The sequence below is a fragment of the Pholis gunnellus genome, assembly GCF_910591455.1.
Source record: "Pholis gunnellus genome assembly, chromosome: 23".
Classification (NCBI taxonomy): Eukaryota; Metazoa; Chordata; class Actinopteri; order Perciformes; family Pholidae; genus Pholis; species Pholis gunnellus.
Genome location: NC_136550.1, coordinates 12,025,980 through 12,053,964, shown reverse-complemented (window position 1 = coordinate 12,053,964; position 27,985 = coordinate 12,025,980). Strand labels below are relative to the sequence as shown.

The window sequence follows — 27,985 nt, the reverse complement described above, 5'->3', positions numbered from 1 at the left end:
AACAATTGTAGAATGTGTGGACGGGGTGAGAGACATCATTCATGAAACAATTGAGAGTGCCACATGATAATCAAGGGGTTATCAAAGGTGTGCCTGAAGAAAATAAAAAAAGAAAGTCCCATTTCAGCAATTCTTTGCCTCTATGATTCACACCTTTACTCCTCGCCACTGCTGCAGAAAGGACGGGGTGTCTTTGTCAGCTTCTGTAGGGGGGGGGTGCTTTCAGACATATTCTTTAGTGCTGCTCAGCGGACCGGAGCGAGAGCTGGCCATGGACGGGTACTTGGACACTTGTTTCTTTCGTGGACAGGAAGCGGCCAACATGGCTCCGCCTAGGACATCGAGGAGGGAGCCGCCCCAGGCGATGAAGATGGCAGCGCCGAACTCAAACCTGGGGAACACAACATCGTGTTGTTCAGTCATTTCAAAATGACAAATTTGGAGTTCCATTGACAATTGAACCTCCAGGGAAATTAGATTTCTCCATTTTAGCGAAGACAACGTTTCTATCTCATCAGTTCAGTTGATGATCATGTACTCAGGAATATCTATCTTTGATAACATTAGCTAAGATTAGCCTCAAAAAGCTTCTGGTCAGGTTAGACTGTAGTGTATTACATCGTTCAAGGGTGCGTAACAGGAATGTGTTATTTCTTTGAGCAGAAGTCACTTTAAGCAGCAATATTAAATGTAATCATTTCAAATGAAGGTTAAAAAAAATTGTACTTCAGTAAAATTACAGTATTATTAGCAAATCAAAAGTTTTATCGTGAGATTTGCAGTATTATTGTAAAACCACATTGTGTGGTAACTGCACTTGTGTTTTCTGTACAAATTAAACTAATAATGTGTTTATTAATGAGCTTTAGAGGTGTAATTTACCTTTGAACGGAGCCAGGCTATCCGTTTCCCCCTGTGTTCACTCTTAATGCTAAGCTGAGCTAACTGTCTCCTGTGAGAGTGGAATAGATCTCCTCACCTAACTATCAGTAAGACAACGAGTAAACAATTATCCCAAGATGTCAAACTGTTACGGGACTTGAACCCACTGTGTTTCGGGGGGTTACTTACTTGGTGTTGACTGGAGTGTAGGGATTATAGAAAGCCCGGATCACATTATGAGCAAACCAGGAGCACGCTACGATGGCACACAGCCCTGAGAGGAGAGACAACAAAGATCACTCAGTCCATCAGCACATCATCAAAACCTGAGAGGGTGGACATGCTTTTACCCCCTTTATAGTCACCAGGCGGCTAGCTATCGACTCCGGCACCATTAGCTTTTAGGGTTTTCTGTTCTCTTCAGAGCCAGTTAGACCTCTTATGTTAGAATCAGTGCCAGAAGTACTGGACTCCTCGAGTCTAATGACCTCTGGAGGGCTGCAGCAGAGGAGTGGGAGGAAAGCTTTTTAGGGATCAAACGTCCTCCCACCCACTGTATGATGTAGACAAGATCTAAGCAAACATGTGATGATGAGATGAGTTGTGATGACATGTTATGTAACCGGGTCTGTATTGATTATAATGTGTACCATAGACAATAATATAGATTAGCATAGGTCCCATATGGGGGCTTGTGGGCAGCCAAGTTTCAGTTGATTGTGCGAGAGATATTTCACCCGAGCCCCTCAGCAGAAATTGTTGGGACTGAAATTGGGTCACTACCCTTTTCTTGTGTATATTACCGTTTCAGCAACACTAGTAGAGTAATACTAGGGATGGCAACATCGGTCCGCACCGTAGCATCACAACATAGAGAGGACGTATATGTCATAACATTTAGTAGAGATATTTATTGTGCCCAGAAAATGAATCCTACTGACTTTGGTGATTCGCTGACATTTAGCGCCGCAGGCAGGTTAAAGTTTCCCCTTGGATAAAACATCTCCACATCTACTGCAAAAGTTGGATCGGTAAGAATTTTGTATAGACATTCATGGTTCCCAGTTGATTATCCGTATCCGTAAACCCTCACCGCTTCCTTAAAGTATATATTATATACAGTATAATGTAGCTTTTCAGTTTTTTATCAATGTACAGTATTTGCTCAAAGCCTCACAGAGGTGCTAGCATGGACACTGAGTCTGTGGTTGGCAGTGTTTCAGTCATACAGGCAGTGACACAGATTATGCTAATTATTAGGGTCGTTTGAATGGTTTGATGAGAATCATTTGATGCTGCTGATCCCTCCAGTAGAGTTCCACTTGCAGGAGCTGTTCCTGCAGCTTGCAGTGGAACAACACCTCCATGTTGGTTTTCCCCTTTGTCATCCATCTGCATGTAATCAAATTCCACTCACGGTGATCGCCATTAACAACGTGTGTCAGCCTCACCTCCCACTAGCAGGATGATGCCCCCTGTCATGGCGATGCGGGACTTGCGCAGCTTTTCGTTCCCTCCGCAGGTGGTGCACTTCATTCCCATGCAAGCCACACCCAGACCTGCGACGGACACAATGATGCCAACTATCATCAAGGCACGAGTGGCCTGAAGTGAACCTGGGGCGGACAGAGAGGAGGGAAATGATTAGAGGGGGAAAATAATATTATGTATGAGAGGAGTACGGGTAAAGTGTGTTGGTTGTGTGCGGGGAGGCAGTAAACAGACGGCCTTTTGTTTTGTGGAATGTGGGAGTGTGGCTTCAAAAACAACAACAAAAAAAGATCATATAGAGTGAAAACTGAAGCAAAAACTGGTAAATGATGAGGAAAGACTGATAAACCGGCCTTGACCTATCAGTGAGGCTTTGTGCGTGTGTCCAGAGGTTGTGAATTACACTCACAGTAGCCTGTCAGGACATTTGGATGTGAGCTTTTCCTGGAAGAGAAACCATGGGATACACATGAACACACAAACAGACAGAAAAACCTCATCTCACACGCTCTGTTTCCCTGTGGCGGATCCTCATCTGTCAGCGCCCCCCCCCCTCCTCACCCTATAAACCTATCAGGGTGAGTCCCCCCCTTTTGTCTCTCCCCTTCTGTCCACCTAGAACCAGTCTGTGCCAGTCTATCCCTGCCCTGCCCAAACAAACAACCCTCCAGCAGGGACGGAGGGACGGGTAGAGAGAAAGAGAGAGAGAGAGAGAGGGGAGGCGGGTGCAGAGGGAGAGAGAGTGGGGGGGGGGGGGGGGTGAACTCTATAAAACACTGCGACATCAGGGAACAATAGGGTGGATTATATAGTAAATGCAGATGGAGAGCAGGATGCACAGTTTCCTGGCTTGGAGTTATATCACACTGCTCTCATTGCTGCTTTGCAGTGGATTCACAAATGTGGCACATCGGATACCATTCTCTGTAGAGAACGAACATGAGATTAAAAATGTTGACATACTGTATGTAAATCTGCAGTTACATGCAACTGTACTATCATGATACCACAGGTACTCCACGGCTCACTGGTTAAATCTCCTGTGGGTCCCAAATAAAAGTTTGTGGTTGTTTTGGTAAAACGATCTATTTCTTTTAAATAGACCCTCATTGTTTCAACTCATATTTGTCTTCAGTGATGTTATTGTACGTTTCAAAACAAATGTGCACATAAGCAGATTATCACAGACCGATGGACATGGAACCTTCGGGGCCCCTGAGAGTCTGAGGCCCGAGTTTGTTTACCAGCAATTCCTGGTTCGTCATCCAGCTCCGCATTAAGCCTGCTCTATATTCAGCAGTGTGTTTGATACAGTAGATAGTATGTCAATTACATTTAAAAAAAATAAAACTTAAGAGTGTCTGTTCATTACAAAAGATGGGTTAAAAAGCCAAGCCACACTATTTTCTAATTTGTCATCAAATGAGGCCGATAGTCTGCAGGACTCTTGAGCGGTTGCTATTACCTACGACCCGAAACCAGAGCTCCCAGTGTGCATAGAATGAATGTGCATTTCTGCATGGGAAAAAATGTGTGTGTGTGTGTGTGTGTGTGTTGGGTGATGTACAGCAGAATATTCAGATTCCTGTATTGCAGCACTGGAGTTACCATGGTCACCCTTCCTCAGAAGGTTTGAAGCCGTTAATCTTCATCAACATCTTTATTAATAAGCAAGCAGCTGTTGTGGTGTTTGCAGTATAGTTTCCAGTTCATGGTGGCGAAAGAGAACAAAAGCCTGTCCTACGAACTTATGACGCCACCTAGATCTTGTTTTGGGGAAAACAAGGTGCGGAGTTGTGCCTTTTGTCACCACAGTGACACGAAGCCACGGCCATAGTGACGAAAAACACAAGTCTGATTTCATATTAAGGAGCACTAAATCATCTCTTGAAATGTGGATATGGCATCATCTACTGTATGTATATGAGTTGTAATGTGAGTGCATTGGGAAATTCTAAGAGGGGGAGGGTTTCCCAAAATGTGACTGCGTGTGTGTTTGGGGGGGGGGGGGGGGGGGGTGATAGGAATAGAGTTGAAACTTTCCAAATCCTTTCAAACTTTTTTTTCCTCCTGCAATCAGCCTGAAGAAGACGAAGTCCCACTATAGCGACAGCTCAAGGTGGACCGTGACTGCTGTTAGTAATTACGGCGTGATGAGCAGGTAAATACCCTGAGGTCACTGTGGCCCATTGAAGGTCTCACTCAGGCGCGTCTCCAGGTGCAGACGCGTGGGCAAAGAGACCGCGCGAAGAGCGGCACAACCACCTGCTGCATTAAAACCACTGAGGACTGACATGTCACTAAGTTAGGAGGAGGACTACTCACTGTCGAGCTGCAGGATGGAGTCGTAGATTTTACACTGGAGCTGCCCGGTGCTCTGGAAAGCGCATGACATCCACAGTCCCTGGTACATGGCCACGGCTGTGATGATGTTGTCGCCGATGTACGCGGACATCTTCCACTGCGGCAGAATAGTCCCGATGATCAGTCCAACGATGCCAATTAACGACAAGAAAAATCCCAGCAGCTGAATACCGGAGTTCGCCATCGTTTTTCAAATAAAGTCCCTAAATGAACTGAAATGATCCTGTTACTCTCTCCTCTATTGCAAACCGCGAAGCTCCAGAAATGTCTCTTTGAAAGGCGCTGGTGTTGTCCGTGTCCGTCCTGAATAGTGTACCGGGGGTCTTCAGGCGGGGATGGGCGTCCGAGTTGTGGGTGATGGTGTGAAGTGGGTGTGTAATTATCATGCCTGCTGATGCATGGAGTTGCAATGCTCTGTGGTCGCTGCTGGGAAATGTTCCCTCCGCTTCCAGCAAAGCAACAGGTCGTCTTTCCACTCAGCATGTCGTCTTTCACATTTTTCTAACCTTTTCAGCCGTGAAGGACTCTTCAGTGGCTCCTTCTCTACTTCTTTTTAAATTCTCTTCAAATGTATACCTATGACTGCAAATATGCATGTCTGAAAAGATATGCCCATTTTAAATATAATGGTAAAACCATTGAAAACATGGGTTTAATTTACAGGCTTAAAATATATTTAAAAATACAGGCTTTAATACAGTATATGCACAATTCAGGCAAACAAAAAGTTATGAGGCTATTTAAAGATGGTACATTTTGGGAAAATTATGGTTGAAGAGGTTTTAAGTGTTTTTCTTTCTTTCTCCTCCAATGGAACTCACAAAAAAGAAAATCACTTCTTATCAAATGTGACTCTTAATATTCTTTCGTTTAGTTTTTATTTTCTACCTTAAAAATGTGTGTGTATGTGCGTGTGTACATAATGCAGTCTACAGTCACTGACCCAGATTGATGCTGTAACTCAGGTCCCCGTCACAGCACAAAGTACTAAACTCCCAACCGTCCTTTTACCTCAGATCACCAATCACTGCTCTGAGCAGATTCATGACCTCTCTGTTGATAGTAATGTGGTTGAGGTAAACTGCCGGGCAAGAAACGAAAGATTAAATGTCAAGCCACATGAATGTCGCAGCAGATATGTTCAGCAGTGGGATGTACACATTTCTGCCTACCTGCTGAAAACTTTTAGTGGCATTTAGGTATGCAGCAGGTGACCTGATGGGTCACCAGTGTTCCAGGAATGTAGTTTTACCACCTTACAGAACAATGTGGTTCTGACCTCAGTGGATTCTGGGGAATCCCGTGCAGGTTAAGAGCTCTAACTGCAATGTGGTGAAGAAGAAGAAGAAGAAGAAGAAGAAGAAGAAGAAGAAGAAGAAGAAGAAGAAGAAGAAGACTGTTCTTTTCAGTCATATCTGGAAAAGTGATTCTACTGCAGACCAAATTGTTATTACTGTGTAAGAACACAAGTGAACACAGAAAACAGTTGCACATCCTCCGAACATACAGTTAGCAGAAATGTAAAGTGCTTACTTCTTTAGTTGCATACGATCTAAAATAGTTTATTTTAATTATATCCATGCTTTATGTGTCAAACTTCTGGAGCATTTTATACCTTTTGTTACTGAGTAATATTTCACAATATATTTATTTCATTAGCCCCTTCCCTGCAATGAACGGGCAAACACTAAGAGACAATAGGAAGCATTGTTCACATCAGAGGTCAGGCTTTTTAGCGCTGCAGCGTGTGTGACTTCACACTGTGGCTCAACAATAGTGCTACATGGAAGAGGAAGTAATAACCTATAAGCCTGGTGGAAGTTATCCCCACTGCCAGGTTAATGGGAATGTGCTCACCTACTGGCTGGATTTTCCAATTTAGAATGTAATGAGGCTTTAGTCTCACAGGTCTGTTACCCCTCTTTTCCTCTTCCACCCCCTCACTTCCCTCATTTTCTCACATTCTTGCCCTCCCTCCCCACCTCCACCCACCTCTTCTCTCACTATAACTCTTTTCCCTTATACTGTGTCGAGGCCTGGGTAATAGGCGTTAGCTGTTGAGGCCAACAAATGCCCCTTTGTTGCTGGGGAGGAGTGACCCCATCGCTCAAGGAATCTGTTTCACTTTGATGCAGAGGTTGGGGAGGAAGAGGAGGATGGCGATGGTGTGAGGGTTGAAAGGCTTGTTCGGATCAAGGTAGGATGTGAAAGATGAAGGAACGGCGACGAGGAAGAACATTTGAAGAAAGGCGAGCACACAGCGCTGGGTGAGATGTGGAAGGGGAAGACGAGTAGGAAGAAGATCAAGGGGCAGTCCCAGCCCCACCAGTGCTGTTGCCACAGGTAACCTGATTTATCTGATGGCCGTTTGGCTGCCTTTCCACCCAGGTCCTGGATTGCAAAGAACACAATAAAGAACATTGCTCTTTCCCCCCGCTCCCTTTCACTACTTTCTTTTTTTAAAAGCGTAAACACACATTTGTCTTGCTGGTTTAGCCGTTGCTTAACACTCGATAGGAGCTGGAGAAAGAAAACAGCTAAATCAGCCCAAAGAGGGGCACTAACAACATTCTCTCGGGGGCTCTCCCTCCCATTTCTGAGGCCTCCTCTGGGTCTGAAGTGAGCGAGTGGAGTGCAAATCCAATGATTGAAGTCCTTTAAGTGCCCTTGGAAGTCACTGAGGCATTAGCAATAAAACACGCTGGGCCCACGGCTTTTCCCTGAAAAGCTCAGAGTGCACAAATGAGGGGGATGGCGCCCCTCTCTACATGTCCCCTGTCTTTTTCCCCCTCAGTCTTCTTATGCAACAATACTTGGCTTTTGTGCCGCAGCAGCAGGACGGGACCGATAGATTGTGTTCTTGGTCTTGTGGACTCACTATTCTCCCAAGAGCTTGGCAAGTGCTACATGCAGGGTGGAAATATATTAAGAGAGTTGGACACAATGACAGACTCTGTGGCTTTATGCTGCGCCTCAGTAAGCATGAAATTGGCTACAGTGTAGCTGTGGAATGTATTATACTGTAAACCTCGGACAAACTTTCTGCGTTCCGCGTCCGCTGACAGCTGCCGACGCGCCAGCGGTTCCGTTCATACTACGTTTGAGGGTCCGTGTTGCGTTGGAGTTCCGCGCATGCGCATTTTACCGATCCACACTCCAGTCCAGCTGTAATGAGCCGTAACGAGGTCTGCCAGCCGACATAGCTATCAAGAAGAGAAGGAAGCATGCGCGTTAGGAAAGAAAATGGCGACCTATTGATTGCGTGGCAAGCCAATTTGTGTGTTTAGTTCTGTCTGAACGTGAAAAGAGTAAACACAATGTTCGACCGTTTAGTGAGAAATGAGAATAATGAGAAGTATCACCACTACTTTCAAATGTGAGGCTCAAAGTTTGCGTAAGTAGTGTTCTAAGAGCGTTTTTGTTATTGTTTTGTTTCATACAACCTCCCACCACTGGGGGGCGGAGTGGCGCTTCAGTCCGGCCACAGGTGAACATGATCAGGACACTCGCAGGTGCTGCTGGGTAAGCAGGAGCAAACCGTTTGTGACCGTGCGACATTTAATGATTTTCAAACAAGCTTATTAGCTTATATTGCTTATATTGTCTCGATACTTTGATGATTGTTCGTTTTTTAATTTGTTTTTTTTGCAGATGCAGGGTGTGTGTTGAAACCACTTAGCGACCTGGACACGCATTTTTCCTTTATTTTTGTATTTTATTTTACTATTTGTCACCTTTGTTGTCAACTTATTGGACTGACAGACAGTGAAGGTCTCCATTTAACCATTGTGAGTTATTTTGTGATTTAAAATGATTTAAATGTCATTTGATTTAAATCATTTTTAGCCCTTGTCATCATTACATACGCACATTGTGATCAAATTATCAATGTATTACCAAATATACCCACCTATGTGTTGTGTTGTGTTGTGTTGTACAAGGTTTAGATCTATATGGAAACTGATATGTTTCGTTGATGTCTGTGTAAATGTCTGTTCTCCATCCAGACTGCTGAATGAACAACGGGACTTGAACGACCTGGAGGAGACCACGACTGGAGCGCAAGGAACAAAGATTTGGTAACTATGAAATCAATTATTAGTTGTAGTAGTAAAATAAATGAATTGGTCGTAGTTGTCGCTTTTGTAGTTGTTGTCGTAGTTGTAGAAGTAAGAGTAGTAATTGTTGTTGTCGGAGCTGTTGAGGTGTAGTGGTCATAAAAAAGTCATCCATCTTAAAAAAAATGCCATGACAACAAATATGTTATATTATAGCATGGAAATCTCATTTATATTGTACAGTATCTCAAAAAATGTCATACTATATATTATAATAATATAGTATATAGGCCATAAAAAAGTATGAAGGTAATAGTATAGTATGATAAACAAATATATAATACATAATGTCAAAAAATGTCATATCAACATAATTCAAAAGGAGTGAACAAATGACAACATGGCAAGCAGCATGTGTACAAATACCTTTATTTTGGTGATCACGTTTTGCCGTGAACTCGGGGATGGTACAGAGTGAGCATCATGGGCCCCACACAGTGACGCGTATCACCATGCAGGGCTTAGAGCGCGACTGGGTCTTCCCCACAGTCCACCGACAGGATTGGCTCCGAGAAGCCAGGGCTACTACCTGGGTCGACTCCCTAGTCTTCCCAGAATGCAGTTCTTAAAATGTGCTGTAGAACACTCCCCAAACAGCTCAACGCAGTGAGCATGGATCTGCTAACATGATGGGGCAACACCCGACTGAAATAGGTTGAAAAGCTTTGCAAGATCATCAGCCAATTAGCCAGATGATAGAGCTTCACGTCAACAGGAACCCTGACCACAGTCAAATCAAATAAAACACTTAACTAGAAATGATGACTAGTAGTTTTGCGAAGGCCTACCTCAGAGCGCTCCAGCTGTCCTCTGTGGAGCACCCGGCTTCATACTCAAGATGACACCTCAACATTTTAATTTATTGGAGAACCCGGCTGTGACCCAGTTCCATCCAGCGTTCTATTTTCAAGGGCAGATAAAGTCTCCTTTTATGAATTCACTGTTTGCTAGTCCAGCGTTTTCACAAAACTCCACACATTATGGCCTATTAGCAGTAATGACACAACACTGTATAATACAAAAAACATTGTCTATTGCTTTGCAGATTGCAGATATTTTAAATCATACAAGTCACAACAAATGTTGAAGCTGTTGCAAGTAATTCCACAAATGATCCTTTTAACATTGTTAAGCTGTCTATGTTTGCAAATTCATATTCAAATGCTTTGGTGGATAATAGTTATTAAGACAAATAATAAGACTTTCTATTAATTATTTTTTGTTTGCGTGGCACGTTTCACTGCTCTGATTGGAAGAAAAGATTACCCAATTTACATTTTACTACTATGACTTTTTTTCGACACACTATACCAGGGGTCACTAATATGCGGACCGCGGTCCGGATCCGGACCCTGACGCTGTATCCGGACATAAAACCAATAGATAAATGAGAATTATTACATTTTACCGGCGTAGCTTTTCTCGTTCAGCAGTCCAGGAAACACACCGACCAATTACATGCGTTGTTAATCACATCACGTGATGCTGCTCAGCCAAATATGTGTTTTATGACAAGTTTCCCGACTCGAGTGATTAAGACGAGAGAGAGAAAGGAGGAGAGAGAACAAAGAGTGGAAGAATAACGTGAGTTAGAAAAGTTATTTCACATGTTTTCCAAAAAGAGCAAAGTGTTCAGAGAGACCAGAGTCTGTAACCAAGAATAGACAGACTCTTATGTTAATTCTGCCCGCGGGCAGTTCAAAACCAGGATGTCTCAGATATTCAGAGGCGATTATTAAAAGCAGCGATGTGAAGCACTACGAGACTATTACTATAATAGCAAATTTATATGACATTTCACACTTTCTGTCTTTCATGCCATAATATACTATAATATGTTTTGACATTTTTATGACTAAGCTATTATAATAATAATACATTTTATTTATAGAGCGCTTTTCAGAATACTCAGACACTTTACATTAAAATCATCATATAAAAAAAGCTTCTCACTAAACGTAAAACACACTATTGGTCACACTTTAAAAGCAGTTCTGAAAAGGTGAGTTTTGGCTTGTGATTTGAACATGGAGGGTCGGTGCAGTCTCGGATGTGTGTTGGGGAGAGAGTTCCAGAGGGAGGGGGCAGCTATGGAGAAGGCTCTGTCCGTGTCCGGTGCTTGGTCCTGAGTGGAGGGGACAGGAGGCATCAGAGGACTGTGGTGGTGGAGCAGGTCGGTGAGGTCGGAGGGGGCCTGATTATGGAGGGCTTCATGAGCGAGGAGAAGGACTTTGTGTTGGATCCGTTGTGGGACGGGGAGCCGGTGGAGACTCTGGAGAACAGGAGTGATGTGAGCGGGAGAGCAGGCGAGCAGCAGAGTTCTGGATGTACTGGAGGTTATTTAGGATTCTGGATGATGTGCTGTGAAAAAATATACTCTGGCATGCTATGAAGGAGTTTATGACTTTTTATGACATACCAAACTTTTTTTATGGGATGCTATTCTACGACATGTTTTTCATGGAATACTTTACTATGACTTCTTAATGACATACTATGACTTGTTTTACTTTTAATGATACTATACTACGATAGTTTTATCATATTTTTATGACTTTTATAAGATGATATACACTGACTTTTTCTGAATTGTATGTTTTGCATACTATACCAATATATTTGTCTGCCATTTTTTTTAAACTCCTTCATAGCATGCCATAGTATGATATTATTAATAATAATATTAATGAGAAATAAGACCGATGAGCTCCTTAAATAGGCCATAATTTCAGTGTCAGGTATTCTGAAGTTACGTACATCACATCCATGGAGCCACATATCTACAAGTGTGTGACAAATAAAAGCAACCGTCTTAACATGCAGCACAACTAACAGTAAGTACAATTTTAAACAATAATACACTTTTACACAATTTATACCCACTGTGTAAACAACACAATCAAACCAGCCTGTATGAAATAGAAAGTGGATATTTGCTCTGATAAATTGTTTCATTTCCAGATCTTACTGGAGAGGAGCGGCTGTGACTTTGTTTTGATCGTGTTTGTCTCGACTTCGGTTGGGCGACGTGGAGAAAATGAAAGACCAAATACCTCAATATCAATACTGCAACGATATTGTTGGGTTGACTATTGGTGCCTTCAGAAAATATTTACACAGTCACAGATTTTTGATAAATAATCATCAGTAATGTGGATATAATGACTGAGTGACAATAGCAGTAGGAAAAGTGTAACAAAATCTAAATAATACGCCATGTTACTCACAATAACTCTACTATTTGTCTCGTATCATAATGGATATAAAACAAGAAGCCATGCACAACCCTCGAAAACATAATTAATGCATAGTAGTGCGTTTTCTATTGGTATGAATGTTTGACACTATCATACAGTACATGTCCTTTACTCTACAGCTAACCTCAGTTACTATAACTAATGATAATTATCAGTGAGGTTATGTAGGCCGTACGATTAACATGCAGTAGATTCAGACTAAATCATCCTGATGGGCCTTAATGTTGCTGTAAAATGCATTTATCAGCTGTTTTTGATTTATATTAAGTTCTGCTGTCCCCTTGGCCAGGACTATATATATTTTTTTCTCCATAATTCCACTTCATTTATTGAATTCACACGAGTATACAAAAATATACTTGACCATGTGGTCATTTCATAATAAGGTTATTTATGTCTCAAAATGACTTGGTTTATTTAATCCGTTATATCAGACAGCCCACCCAGTCTTTTACCTGTTGGTCATTTTAAGACGGGCAATACAAACCGAAAAATTATGAATCATTATAAATACAGTCTGGTTTCCAAATATAAGACTATTAGACATACCAAGCACATATCAGAAACTAACATTATTCTTTTGCCTAGAATATGTAAATCCCATACTAATGGACACAGTTGTGATAAGCATAGACTCATATAAACGCATGCAAGCATAGACTGTATACATAAGAGGTCACAGGTAACATTTCTCAAAGCCATGTCTTTGACATTACCACGCGCTCCTTCACCGTTGTAGTTTTCTAACGAGGACTCCAGGTGCCACGTGCGTGCCCCTCTCAGAAGCTTTATAATCCAGCCTGGAACAACGGGGGCTTCTGTAGTGAGTTCATAATATTAATAAATAAATGTCTTAAGTGATTGATTAGTTATCTGCTTTTCCGTATTCAAAGGAGTTGTTGTTGTCGTTAGCCGAAGCCTATTGAGCTCAGGATGTATCCAATTAATGCGTTGATTGGTCTTCTGATTGGTCTTCTTCATCTGTGTCTTTATTGGATCACAAACTAACTACAACTGCATACCGCCACCTACTGTATGGGAGGGTGTAGAGTCATGGCAGTAAGGTAAGTAAGTAAAGTAAGTACATAAGAAAAGTAAAGCTAAGTAAGTAAAGTATGTAAGTAAAGTTATTAAGGGAAGTAAAGTTAGTAAGTAAAGTAAAGTAGTAAAGAAAAGTAAAGTAAGGAAGTAAAGAAAAGTAAAGTAAGGAAGTTAAGAAAGTAAGTACGTAAGTAAAGTTATTAAGTAAAGTAAGTAAAGAAAAGTAAAGTAAGGAAGGTAAGTAAAGTAAAGAAAGTACATAAGTAAAGTTATTAAGGTAAGTAAGGAAGTAAGTAAAGTAAGGAAGTAAGTAAAGTAAAGTAAGGAAGTAGAGTAAGTAAGTAAAGAAAAATAAAGTAAGGAAGTAAAGTAAAGAAAGTAAGTAAAGTTATTAAGTTAAGTAAGTTAGTAAAGAAAAGTTAAGTAAGTAAAGAAAAGTAAAGTAAGGGAGATAAGTAAGTAAAGTAAGTACATAAGTAAAGTAAGGAAGTAAGTAAAGTAAGTAAGGTAAGTAAAGTTATTAAGTAAGGTATGTAAGTAAAGTACGTAAGTAAGTCCAGTAAGTAGGCTAAGAAAGACATCCACCCTATTTCCTAACCCTACCTGTATTATATAAACTATCAACCTGTCCGGTGCTCAGAAATGTTTTTAAACTCTACTCCTGCCCCCTTTCATGTTCTATATTTCTTAATGGCCCATCTCTGAATTATATTTATTCCAATGCATGATCATGTGTTCCAGCTCCTCTCTGTGCTGATCCCCTTCCTTCTGCCAAGTGTTGATTACAGCTGTTCTAATTCATGATTTGGCTCCTACCACAAGCTACTTCAATCATTTTCTTGTCATTTACTTTCAGAGCCTTCTTTGTCAATGCATTTGCTTGTTCATAGCCTTTAACACCCACCTGAGCAGGGACCCAACAAAACTGCACTTCTTTACTCTTCCTTTGTAATCTTAAGAGCGTGATGGGGATTTCTCTGCTGCTGTTGAATCTGATGAAATAAATCTGATGTTCATCCTATCATGGAGATGTGAGCTGTTTGGGAAGCAAACTTGAATTTGATCGGTGACACCAGGTAAAGTTAAGCCAGGACTAATCCTTGCTATATTGACCCAAAGATACAAGAACATTGTAGACTTCAAGGCGTTTACAATCATCTGACCAAATACTTATTGCTGCCTCTGCATATAGTATAGGTAGAAATGTCTGCCTTTGGCAGCGCTTTCAACAGCACTGTTCTCCTCTTTTGAATTAACAATGTTACTGCCCTCTACTGCCCACAGCCCAACATAACAACCACTGAGTGTAACCTGTTCATGCAGAGGACAAAGTTCCACAAAACACAGAAGGCACAAACACTGTCACTTACGAGAACAAAATGTATTTCAAGCTTTCAGACTGAAACAAAAACAATTATCACAATGTGTTAAATACATGAGTGTCACCACATTTACCTTCTATAAATCTACACATGGACTCTGTTATGTAGGTTGTGTCTCCATGGTTCTACTTTATGCAGATATGACCTTACAGAACATTTCATACGCTCACCACAGAAATATGGAATAGGTGTTTTATGGAAAGTCAAATCCGGTGATCTCAGAAATCACCGATAAGAGAGAAGTGACGACCAGACAATGGATCGAGCTCCGACTGTGTTAGAGTAGTTGTTGTTTCGTCTTCTAAGGGAAGGGGTTGTCGGGCGTGTAGTTGAAACTAGCGTCCAAGAACATGGCCAGGGTGCCCAGAGTGGTGATGATGACGAACAACCACAGGAAGAGACGGTCCACCACGAGGGCGATGTACTGCCAGTCCCCTGTCATCTGGAAGAAACACACACACACGCACACAATAAAGCACTTACTGGAAGCACTGAGTCAGCAATGTGCTGTATGTATGCAATGGCACATGAACATTGTCGGGGCATGTCTGGAACACTCTGTGCTCGAGAGCTGCAGACAGACGGAAAACAACGAGCAGCCCTGACAGCGCGCGGCGGGTGGTGCGCGTCTCTCACCGTGTCGTCCGTGTCCTGCTTCTTCAGCTGCTCGGCCATGTACGTCACGGCAGAGATGGCCGACTTCAGGTTGGGAGGGAGGATCAGACAGTAGCGGTCAGTGTCCGGGAGCCGCTGGAGGTGCACCGTGCTGTCGCACCTGAAACAAAAGAAGTGGGGACGGTGATGGAAAGATGGGTAACGAGGAAATGAGTCTTTCAAACCTCGTTCCAAGTTTCCCCAAAATGTTCTACACCTACGCCATGTGCTGGTGCTTTAACATATCACTGTTAAAACATCTGTCTTCACAATACTTTATAATGCAATAGTCAAATCTAGTTTTACGAACACTATTGTCATTTGCTTTAAATGAAAGATTTTGGGAAGCATTTTGGGAAATAATAATAATAATGATGATGATGATGATGATGATGATGATGATGATGAGTGATCTTTGTGCTAATCTGGACATTAGAGTGTTATCAGTCTTCAGATCAAACTCTTCCAGAAAGTGAATAAACAGAACCGTTAAACAGAGGTTTGGTATCTCTCTTTAGCTGTAGACCGACCTCAGTTTAGTATTAAACTGCATATTTAATACGTCTATGCTTTTAAGTATCAAATCTCTTTCCATTACCTCCCTTTCTTTTTTAATCAATCATATTGTATTTTAGTATTTTATATTATGTGTAAAATAATATATAAGAAATATAGATACACGGAGGTGCAAATTACAAATGATGGTGCAAGGTCCCAGCTATTTTATCTTTAATAAATAATGAATTATTAGAAATGAGGTGTTTAAGATTGATTGAAAAGAATAACTTACAGAAAAGTGCATGTTGTAAATATTAGAAATTATAGGCATTAAGTATGAATAGAAAACTTGTATTTTTGGAGTTTTATTTTTACCATTATTCATCCATTGATTTTTATTTTATGGTTAATATTTAGTCTTATTAGTTTTCATTCCAGTGAACATATGGACAAAGCAAGAAGCCGTTTCCATAAGAAACATTGAGCTTTGAGAATGTCACGCTAACGCTCAGACGCATGTCCTCTGGAAGACGTTACAGAACAGCCCTCACAAATGCTCAATGAGCTCAGATGTATGTTGCGCATGTCAGGAGTCACTAGCACAGCATTGTTCACCTGCGCTGACACAAACCCCCGCTGACATTAGCTGTCCGGTGGAGGACACGCCGGTACAGACGAAGATGTCAGCGTCGGCGCTCCTTAGCGGGCAGCACGTAGTCCTGACAAGATCGTGCAGCTCCTCTGAGCGCTGAGTGACAGCGGCAGCACTGACGCAGGGGTGACACCGACACAACACTGGGTCGACATTCATGTGAAGCCGTGACCTCTGACCCCTTCATTCTTCCCCTCGCACAGCTGCTCCACAAAGCAAAACATACCAGGAGCGAGAGTCTTGAAGGCAGCGTTCCTGTAGTGCCTTCATGCTTCCGAGCATAACTGCTCCACCATAAATAAATGATTGGGATGATATACCTGAGGCATTTAAAGAATCTCTACAATTATGTATCCTTGAAATCAGAAAAGGGGAAATATAACAATAACAACGATAATACAAATAGTTCTAATACGAGATACACGTCTTACCCTGTGTCAGTCTTTGGTAACCAGAGTAACAGACTATACTGTATGTGTAGCCTGTGTGTAGATTCAGACTCACCCTTCATTTACAGTATTCATGCACACTTGACCCAACAGTATACACTGTTTTTATACAGCAGGTCTGGTCACAGGCGCTGGTGTCTGACCACAGTTACACAGGTTGAAGCAAACACTTAAATAGAGTGATAATCGTTTGCTACAGATTCCACTTCCTCCCGCTGCCCTGTGCGTCCCATCCCCCCGTTCACCCCTCGCCTCTTGTAAAACGTGGATGTATTTTGCATTCTCTCAAGTGTTATCGCTACTTTTTACATGTTTCATGCGTAATTTTTGTGTATTTTCAAGTTTGATTCACAAGTGAATGCTAGCCCTGTTTTTTCACTCTGCGCTGGTCACAACGAAACTGAATTGAACTTAAAAAAATATTTAATTCGCATCGTGAGAGGATCAGGAAGACTCGGCTGTTGCACGAGTATTCTGCAGCTCTTGAACACTACGTACTTATGTCTTTTACATTACAACCTGATTAATCCATCAACATTGCACATGCAGCACGTGAGAAAATGTAACATACAGTAAACAAAGAAGTAGAGGAGTAGAATAACCACATATATACAGTATATAACTGTATTTGTCACACTTCCCGTCGAATACTGTTTTCTCCATTTTTAACATACATTTCTGTAAAAACAGGCTTTACAACATATTGCCTTCTTTTAAGTCAAAGTTAGTAACTTAATACATTCTATCAAAATATATTTCTCCCCAACAAGTAAATAAAGAGCTTTCATCTCTGCTGATTTATTGACTTGTTTTTGGTCTCGACTGCATTACGTTCCTCATGTCTACATGTATGTTCTTTGCTTTCTTCTAGTTCTGCTCACTCATTTGTAGCTGTTGGCTTTGCTCAGTTACCAATTCATCTGCTCACATGTTAAAATGTACAAGACACTTTTAAGAATACAGAAACATTAAAGGCAGATAGAACTCTGTGTGTCACCTTCCTGAAGGAGTCTGGCCAGACCCCACAGTGCACCTGTCCGGAGTGGCCCTTCAGTGCACGTCTACAGTCCGTGCATAGTGTACACAGGGTGTGCATGATGTTATTAATGCGCAGGGCCTCTGTCAGCAGAGAGGGGAAGGCGTCAGTGAAGAAGTGGGACAAGTTATCAGAGTCACAGCGAGACAGCGTGACAACAGATGGACTGCAGGACAATAAAAATGAGCGACCGATGAGCACCCGTAGGAATGGTGCTGTGTGTGTGTGTGTGTGTGTGTGTGTGTGTGTGTGGCCACAGCTCAGGGCTGAGCTATGTGGCGCTCTACATGCTGCATGCCACCCACATTCCACGGCTTGTTTTCATTACTGCGGATACACGGAGCCCCTCTCACTCCGACACACACACACACACCAGCACACACACACACACACCAGCACATGTACAGCACTGTTGCTGCATATAGGTGTATACATTTACATCTGGGCACCGAGTAATAGAATGATTGATAATATCGACTGACATAAACACACACCAACGGGTGATGTACAGCAGAAACAAGGACACACACAGTGATGTATGTAAGCAAACATGTGTTTTAAAGGACAGCAGCTGGCTTCTAACCAGGTCTCTGACAGAATAACAAGATAAAGAGAGATGAATGAAGGTAAAGAGTACACAACACGGACTAGTGATGGTTGCCCGACCACCATCTCATCCACAGTAAGAACGACTAAATCCTCCTCTGCCCCGATCACTCATCGCCGGCCTCCCCTTCCACTCATCTAGACCTATCTATTGCTCACGCTCCCTCCGCCTCCTTTCTGCGGGATTACCCCCTAATGTCCAAACTAAACAGAGGCTTAGTGGCTGGCGACTGTGGACGCGGGTGTGGGGCTTAGCTGGGGCTGAATATGATGCCTTTGGAACGGGATGAGAGATGCCCAGCAAAGGGCCTGCTTCAGAGCACCGTGGAGCCGTTCATGATGCCAGCGCTGGGTGGCAAGGCTGAGGCTATACTGGCAGATTAGCCAGAGTGAAGTCAGCATGGTTAGAGGCACAACACGGTAAGTAACGCATTATTGCAATTGATGTTGCACTATGTCCACCTCACTAGGATTTACTTGTCTACCACTGCACATGTATACTGCACATAAAATAACAATAAAAACAACAATAATTCCTTCCTTTCCCGAGAACTACGGTGGCCTTCAGGTCGGGATCGGTATCTTTGGGATCTTATCACTACAAGGAGCTACTCTCATCAATACTTCTTTCTCATGACCAAGTAATTGCTTTTAAAAACATCTATATAATTCTAAAAATGAATACATTCAGAACAGGATTATAATTTATTTATATTTTAAATAAAACTAAATATTGTCTAAAAAGCAACAACAGTATTTGTTTACGACAGCAGAGTCACGATATATAAAGTCATTAATATCTCAGTGGAAACAAATCTAAAATGTAAATGAAATGAATAATATTTCGGCTGCTTGGTCTCAGCCATCGTTTACATGCTCATGCGTGTTGAACAGATGTATTGATAAAGTTTGGGCTCTTCACTAACGAATGTAATGAGCGGAGTTGCCGTAACTCCAGTAATCCTCACTTGACTGTCTCCACCACGGCCTTGTGTGTGTGTTTGTGTCAATGTGTGTGTGTGTAGCTGGAGAAGCTCTAGTACTACTAAAAACACCAGTAACGTCAGGGCTTATCAATACGCCGGGACCCGTTTAATAGCGGGTTTCAGTTCACATCTCTACCTTCAGATAATGTAAACCAGTGTTCAGTTTGTCCGTTCTGGGCTGCCGTAGAAACATGGCAGTGCAACATGGCGGACGATCCACTCGTCTTGTATACTCCATGTATAATTAAATGGCGTTTTTTAAGCTAACGTAAACATAACGATTATACACGGATTACAACATAGTTATGACTATTATATTCCATTTCTGCCCATTTATCCCCCGAAATGTTACACGCTGTTCCTTTAAGATGTGTTGCTCTGAACACCCAGGCTCTGAGAACAGACAAAGAAAGATCACCAGCTACAGAAACTCCAATTCCATGAACAGAAAATAGTAAAAAAGACATCCTGCACACGCTGCTTAATTAACAGCCGATCTTGAAAAAAACGAAAGAAAACCTCGCTAGCACGGCTGCACTTTGAGCTAAATGCTAATGTCAGTATGCTACCATGCTCACAATGACGATGTAAACATGCGGATGTTTAGCGGACAATGTTTACCAAGTTTAGCACGTTAGCATGCTAACATTTGCTAATTGGCACTAAACACGCTGGACCAAATACACATTTCATTCCAAACCACTGATGTCAACCGCACCATGGCGGTGCTAGAGGAACAGTCAGAGGATCAGCAAAGTCATGGCAATCCATCAAATAATAGAAGTGGTGAACCAACTTATGACGGTCCAACATTGTTGTCACGCTTCTAGCATGAAAAATAAGCTCTGTGCGTTAAGTTCACCTCAAACATCCTACACATCCTGGGCCAACACTAGAACTCAGAAATCTGGGTATAGCAAAACAAATGAATAATAACATAAATAGTTATTAACGATAATTATTAACTTTCTTTCTTGTGTTATGCAGATGAATCATTAAACCTTCTGTATTCGGCTGTATTCAATGTGTGATGCTGAAGGAAGGTCACGTACTGTTACCGTCTTTACAGATTGCCTGAGCTGTAGATGGCTGTATTTCAGGTCTAGCACACCGTGTACCTTACTATAATAGCTAACCTGGCATCGGATACAACATTCACACTTTGGCGCACTCTAAAAAGAAGATTCATGCCCAGCGCTGGGTTTTATTAACATTAATAGAAATGTCTTTCTGCTAGTGTAACGTCAGGATCAGCACATCTTAGCGGTGGAAAGCGGCTGAATCCGGATGAATGACTCTGATGGGTTTTATTTCAGGTCGGTGGTGTTTAACGGTCTTGGCAGGTAAGAATATAGGCACTATAACCTTTTGGGCAGTTAACGTCTCCCAATAACTCAACCCAAGAGCTTGGTTCATCTTTGGAGCCTTTGCTTATTCTCAGTATTTTGAGGTTTATTATACAGATTTTCTTTTCTTTGCGCACACAAGGAATGATAAATGAATGTGACACATTTATTACCGTGCTTTTACGAAGGCAGAGCAAAACGCATTTTATATTACATCTGTGTCTGCGTATCACCCTCGTGCATGCTGTAGTCTTCCTGTTAGTGTGACGGCCTTCAGTCAGACTTGGTCTCAGGAGCCTTAGAGGTTCAATATCATCAGATCACAATTAAAATTTAGTTTAAATTTGTTATATATTTAAATATGTGTATTAAATTGTAAATTGTAAATTAAATTGTATAGAATTCTACTTGTTCTATGTGTTTTGTTTGTTTTTTAGTTCTTTCCTCAGATGACCAGAATAACTTTTCCCCAGTTAGTCAGATATTGGAAAACACCTTATCGACGGAACAAATTGCCAGTTCGCAGCTTTTCCGATGTACTTTTTTTCATTTCGATCAAACGAGACACTTGGAATGGTTAAGCCGATTGACCTACCGGCCCCTCCAGGGTATGACGAGATCAGGGTTGATCTTTCGAAAGAAGTACTCTCCTCCAGGCTGCCGGCCATTGAAGCTTCGGATGGGCGAGTCATCACCAGACTCCTCCTCCTCCTTCAACAGAGGCTCCTCTGGGTTTGGCCTCGCCATGCCGATGTACTTGGGCAGGAAGTGAATGAACACCTGTGCGGTTGAGGTAAAGAACTCAGAGACATCAAGGTTTCTCAAAGACGGGTGCACAGTGAATCCTTTTAAAACCTAGCCTCACCTTTCGAACCCAGGTCGGCATGATATGCGTGCTGGGCGTTCGGTGGTGCAGATTGAGGACAACCACGCTGAGGATGACAGAGAAAGTGACCAGGATCATGGTGAACATGACGTAGTTGACAATGATTGGGATGCCAAGGGAAGTCTCGGGGACCCTGTCAGCCAGCAGAAGCATGAAAACAGTGAGAGCGATGAGGACGGAAATGGAGAGAGTCATCTTCTCTCCTGCAGACATAAAGGGAGAATTCATTAGAACAGTGAAGCAGCAAATATTACTCTGCTGGCTTCTATTTCATGTTGACAAAGGGGGAACTTTAAGACATGATTACAAGACCTTTTGCTGTGGCCATTGATGAGTTGGCTTTGTCTTTAAAAATGTTTCAAATGTTCAATCTATAGTATATAGGCTGCCCTGCCTCGTTTGTATTAGACGTGACATGAGACACTGTATCAACGGGCAGTCGCCCCTTTCCTACATTCCATCTCGGTGGTGATGTGGAGTCACAGTATCAGAACATGTCCGACGTGCTGACCTGCTCCAGGAGGCAAGTAGAAGACAAATATAGCCAACACGCCGGTGAGGATGCAGGGCACGATGATGTTGATGATGTAGAAAAGAGGCTTCCTCTCTATGATGAGGTAGAAGGTGATGTCCTCGTACAGGTCCTCCTTCACGTTCTTTCTGGAGGGTTTGTGACAGATGGCCCATTCTCCGTTTTCTGTGGAGGGGGGGGGGGGTAATACTATGTATTATTATTATTACTATAAATATTTTGAGCATGCATTAATATGGTGATAAAGACATTTTAAGAAACAGGGCTATAGCTTCCGGATAAAATCGATGCAGGCACCAACCAGTGAAAGCGTTCTCGTCTATAACGATCTCCTGAATCTCTTTGCCTTCGTCGTCCAGAAAGTACTGCAGCTCCACCTCAGAGGCGTCATAGGTGTACGAGCGGAACACCATGGTGCAGTTCTGCCAGTCAAACGGGAAGTACGACACCTGTGGGAGTGGACATTAGCAAACGCTTCATCATTTTCTAAAGGGGCATTTTCACACTTTCATGGACTTCTGGATGAAGTTTCATTAAAATATGAGATGAAGTTAAACCTGAGGTATTATTGTAGTACAATCGGGCCATAAATTGTCCTTCCCAGCTTGCCATACAACTAGAGACAGTACCTCTATAGAGCAGGAGCTGCGGTAGATAGCTGGTGGAAGCCAGTTGACTTTCCCATCATTGTAAACCAAGACGTTGACGTAGAGAGCCACGTCAAACTGACCGTCATTACTGTGGGGAGAGACAAAGCACTTCATACACTCGTATTTTAAGTGTATGAATGAACACACACAATAAACAACGTTTTCTATAGATATTGCAATTTTATCTATATCGCGAATTATATAGGACACGATAATCGTATGGTGAAAACCTGATATTGTTAAAGTGCTATTCCATTTGTGCCAGTAGATCCCTCTAAATCCGGCACACTGGTCCTTTAAATATTTCAATCTGGAGTGTGACCGAGTGGTGGAGCGACCGACTGTCAGACGGACACTGACATCTCTAGAGACACGCTGCTATTGCATTGCTGGCAAATCCTCTGTGAGTTACTTCACGATGTAAATGGGACACTCACTTGTTTATAAGGTAGATGTCCGGACGCCACACTTTGTTGGGAGGAATCCTCAAAACTTGAATGTTGTCATAGTCCTCTGGCTTCCATGACAACCTGTAGTCTATCCATTCCTGGGAAGGAAGGAAAGAAGGACATAAGGACGGAAGAAAGGCAGCACGGAAGGGAGGCAGTAGAGAGCATGAAAAATGAAAAAAAGAAAAGTGAGAAAAGGAGCAGACAAGAGGTGAAATCATTACTACGGTGCCCCGATGTCCCCGCCATCTACATCCTATTTTATCTTGTCTTTGGTAAGTCATTTAAATCCCACTGATCTAGACAGACACACCGCGGTCACACACACACACACACACACACACACACACACACACACACACACACACACACACAAGCAGTCCTGAATTGTAATTAGTGAGGGAGAGGGACAGAAATGAAAGAGCGAGACCGAGAATAAGAGAGATAAAGCAAGAAATTATTTCTGGTTATAAAAAGTGACAAGTCCATTTGAGGACCAGAGCGACAGCGAGCAGCGGAGAGAGAGAGAGGAGGCGGGAGCTGCAGCGGCAGAGCAGCGGCTCAGTGATGAAGACGAATGCTTTCATCCTCATACCAGGTTCATGTACACGTTGGTTGTCATCTCTTCGTTCTTCTCGTTCTGTAGCGACGTAGAGAGAGACAGAGAAAGAGAGACGCGGAGATACGTTAGTGATGCCACCATACCTTGTTGTATATGACAGTGCTGTTACTTTCAATCCTGCTCTATGGAAACTAATTGCACCCAGCAGCGATCTGGCCAATAGTGTGTGTGTGTGTGTGTGTGTGTGTGTGTGTGTGTGTGTGTGTGTGTGTGTGTGGGATTGGACTGCTGAAGGGTAGCACTGCATTTTCATAACATGACTTCATAAAAACAACTTGATATATACAGTAAAGGTCCAAGGACTCAAATAATTTGTACAGAAGTATTTGCATGTATGAGCGTGCATGTGTGTGTGTGTGTGTGTGTGTGTGTGTGTGTGTGATTACCAGGCTGACGAGCTGTGAGAGGGTCATCCCCACTCGAACCATCACCTTGTCCTCCCAGTTAGGAGCTGGTCTGACTTTCATGTTGTAGTTCTCAAACAGCTTCTGATGGAGCCTCCTCTCCATTTCGGAGGCTCCTGGATGAAAGGACGATGCAAAGAGACAGAAATGATGAGGGGAAAGCGATACCTAACGAATCTAGTGCCACCACCACCCGTAATTATAATTCTGTCATTTCACATCCCACATCTGTATGAGGTTACTCTTTGTGTGTGCAAGTGTCTCATATTGTTTTATTGTATATCTTTACCATGTCAAATTGTCTTATTATTGCTGTACAAATAAAGTTTGATTGATTGATGAATACACCTCACACAAAAAGTGGATTAAAGCAGAAGAGCTATGACAAGAGTAAATGAAGGTAAAAGACCAACGCTGTTAAAATGGGATGAAGTCCAGCTCAACCAGAGCATGTGTGTCCTCAGCGGATCAGTGGGCCAGGCCTCCAGTGGTTAGGGGTTCAATTCCTACAGGGATGATGCCTGCTAAAAATATACTGCATGCTCATGTATACTTAGTATGGGTGGACTGATTCTAATAGTGTCGCGCAAATAGCATAGTGTATATAATATTACTTTGTGATATGGAAATAAACACTGGAGATATGTGGAAGAGAAGAGAGAAAACAAAATGTGTTGTTCAGTACGATTCTGTTCACCTTGCAGAGGAACCTCAGCAACAGAATTTGGTATTTCGCACTCCGCTTCCAAAAATGTGTGTTCGTACCTACTGATGACGGGCTGTCACATGGGACAGCGCGACGTGTGGAAAAGACAAGAGAAGGACAGACAGGACACGCGGTAGAAGCAGTCAGCAGGCCAGGTGCTGGTGGCGTACGACGGGTAGCAAAGGTGACTGAGCTAATGTAATTGATATGCAGCAGGGGAACGGCATCAAAGGCATGTCTCGGATACCGGCTCCATCGGGGACAGAAATAGACTCTGATTAACAAACAATGGTGTGCTAATATGGTTCATTATATGTTCCGGAATAAGGCGGTCTTGTTTTTTTTTTGTTGATTTTCCAGCTAATCAAGTTAAACATGGACTTCTTTGGTACTTCCATGGCATTCCCCCCCCCCCCCGTGTTCCTCTTCTCTCTATTCTGTTGCTGTTGCTCCTTCTCTTTGGGGAAATAGTTATAAAATCGCCCCACGAACGGAGAGGAACAACACACGACAACCCCCGTGGAGGTCAACAACCGGAAGGGTTCCTTTACACTCCCACTGAGGGGGCGAAAGGTCAAAGTCAAAGCCCATCAACTGATAAGAACTAGTCATCCCAACTCGATTCTAATTATGATTTTATCCACACAAAAACCAACAAATAGGGGAGGTGGAATCAATACCAATTTCACTGAGCTGACAGTGCAGTGGGTTTTCAAACGCGTGTTATCTGATCTGATGACTGTAGCTACCCTGAGTGCAGAAATGCTTACATTTTTACGTGTATGCTTGAAATCGGAGGTGGAAAAGATTCCCCTCTGGGTCGAGGTGTTAGGACAGACGGGGGAATGGGAGGACAGGTAGCCAACAAGCACAGGGCAGCTCCTCAAGCCCGATATAGGGTCAGAAGTCAAAGTCAAAGGCAGTGAGACATATATTTGTTCTTTTCTCCCCCTTTCTCGCCATCTCTTCCTGCCACTGTGCAGTTCACAGCAGCAGCATATTTCTGCTTGTTTACAGGTAAAAAGAAGTTGATATTAGTGCCAACAAAGGCTACCATGCCTCACATCCAAATTCACGTGAAGGAAAATCCACACAAATGCAGCGAGCGTTCCATGAAATGTCCTTACCGGCAAAAGTGAGACAGAGGCAGCTGCATACGATGACGAATGCGTTCATCCTCGCATGAATGACCGTGCTCATCTTCATTTGTCCCATCATGACAGTCGTGACATCTTACACTTTTATGTTCAGTCAGAAGCCCCTCTCTCTGCTATATCGGCCCTTTGACCCCTCCGCGACCCTCACCTGGAATCTCAATGGGTCCTAAAAAAGACACACCTCTCTGTCTCTCAGCTACACGCACACCTTCAGCAGGATTGCAGCTAGTTGGCACCTTCAGCAGCACACACTGTTCAGCTCTCCCTCTCCTGTCGCCGTCGTCTCTTTGGGGCCATGGCTCCATGGGTGAAACCACAGCCTGATTGGGTGCGCACGCTGGGAGTGACGAGAGGGTCGGAATGTGTTTGTACTGGGAAGCCTGCGGGGCAAGCACCTGTTGGTGCTCGCCAATCTGCGGTTTGCACTGTGGGGATGGTGGGTGGGAGGAAGAGGTAGCGGAGGGGGTGGGACGGGGTAGAGGAATGTCAATGAGCTGTGACAATGGAGATATTTTAGGGGGGGGGGGGGGGGGGACAAGTTGGCGGAGTTCACTTTGTCTGGCCAAGGAATGATTGGAGGCGGTTTGGGGCTGCAGTGGTTAATGGGTGGTGCTCTTGCTTATTTCACTTTCCATGGCTTCTTCATCCTGCAGTTGACCTCTCCCCCCATTCCTTCCCTGATAAATCAAATCTCCTCTACCTTTCATCCCTTCACACATTGGTCTCCTGCCTCGGTCCTTTGGTGCAGTGACATCATTCCCAACGGGCTGCGTTGTGTCTGGCGACAATGGTGGAATTCATGCTGTGTGTTATTTCAAACAGAATGAACAAATGAACAGAATTGAGTTGATGAGTTGTGGGTTTGATTGTCATATTAGTTTACCGAAGGAACTCAATCTACCAATTTGAAGTCCTTTATACAGCTATAAGAACAGTTATCTTCAGGATTAGTGCGGGTATCGTATTAGCAGCTGTGGTAGTGGGCCAATCACACGTCACATTTAATCGAAGAACGCTAGCAGCAATTGGCTGCGAGCAAAACCATACATAATAACAATGTCTTCTAGATCTGGGTACAAACAAATTGAAGGCAGGTGTTGTTTGACTGAAGTTTTGATGCTAATTGTTCGGTTTTCTTTTGTCTATATTGATACCTGGGACACGGAGATAAATGGTCTGAAAGCAGCACATAGACTGGACTCAGTCATGTGACTTTAAGTAACAGCCCTGATGTTATTCTATATCAGAGCTGTGGTAAAAGAAAGGGAGATGTGAAGAAATTGCAGGAGCATAAAAGACATCATTCTGAAGAGCAGAGCTGGTGTGACTCAATATGTCTCTAAGCCATTACGGCTAATATATGTATGGGAGTTTAAATGAAGGATGCTGAAAGCCTCGGCTCCACAGATGCTGCGAAGGGAGAACTTCCAGGAAGAAGCTGCCGAAGTAGAGTCCAGAGTTACCAAACTTCTTGGTAGTGAGGTGTTGTCAATAGTGCTGAAGGGGTTCTACTGGATTCACTTGACTCGAGCTGAGAAAGAACACCTCAGCCTCGCTGATTTGGAGTGTGAGGTGAGCTTGAGGCAAGGAGAGAGAAGCATTTTGAATACGATATAAAGAGAGAGATGTTGTTGCCATAGAAATGGTGAGGGAAGTTCTGAGACAAGAAGAATACGAGTGTTATGATCGATGAGGTGAAGGCCTGAGAACGAACTCTGGATTCTGCTGCTTCTTGGATCCTTCATGTTGGTTTTTATGAAGGTTGTGTCTGTATTTCGAGGGTCGTGGAGTTATTTTGTCTGTTACACAAGATAAGT

The 27,985-nt window shown here is 42.8% G+C and overlaps 2 protein-coding genes across 2 annotated transcripts; both read right to left on the bottom strand.

Moving 5' to 3' along the window:
* Positions 1-222: 222 nt before the first annotated feature.
* On the bottom strand, positions 223-4,921 carry cldn7a (claudin 7a; the record flags this gene model as incomplete). The annotated part of the gene is made up of 4 exons (XM_079184492.1): positions 223-391; positions 1,072-1,156; positions 2,334-2,498; positions 4,699-4,921. The coding sequence occupies 4 exons, from the start codon at positions 4,919-4,921 to the stop codon at positions 223-225; spliced, it is 642 nt and encodes a 213-aa protein (XP_079040618.1).
* A 9,902-nt stretch (positions 4,922-14,823) lies between these two features.
* On the bottom strand, positions 14,824-26,226 carry chrnb1l (cholinergic receptor, nicotinic, beta 1 (muscle) like; the record flags this gene model as incomplete). Its single annotated transcript, XM_079184627.1, has 11 exons — positions 14,824-14,977; positions 15,172-15,310; positions 21,358-21,542; positions 21,628-21,851; positions 22,160-22,345; positions 22,482-22,629; positions 22,810-22,918; positions 23,268-23,377; positions 23,875-23,919; positions 24,288-24,421; positions 26,139-26,226. 11 exons carry the CDS (start codon positions 26,224-26,226, stop codon positions 14,837-14,839), a joined length of 1,509 nt encoding a protein of 502 aa, XP_079040753.1. The 3' UTR covers positions 14,824-14,836.
* Between the last annotated feature and the right edge of the window lie 1,759 nt (positions 26,227-27,985).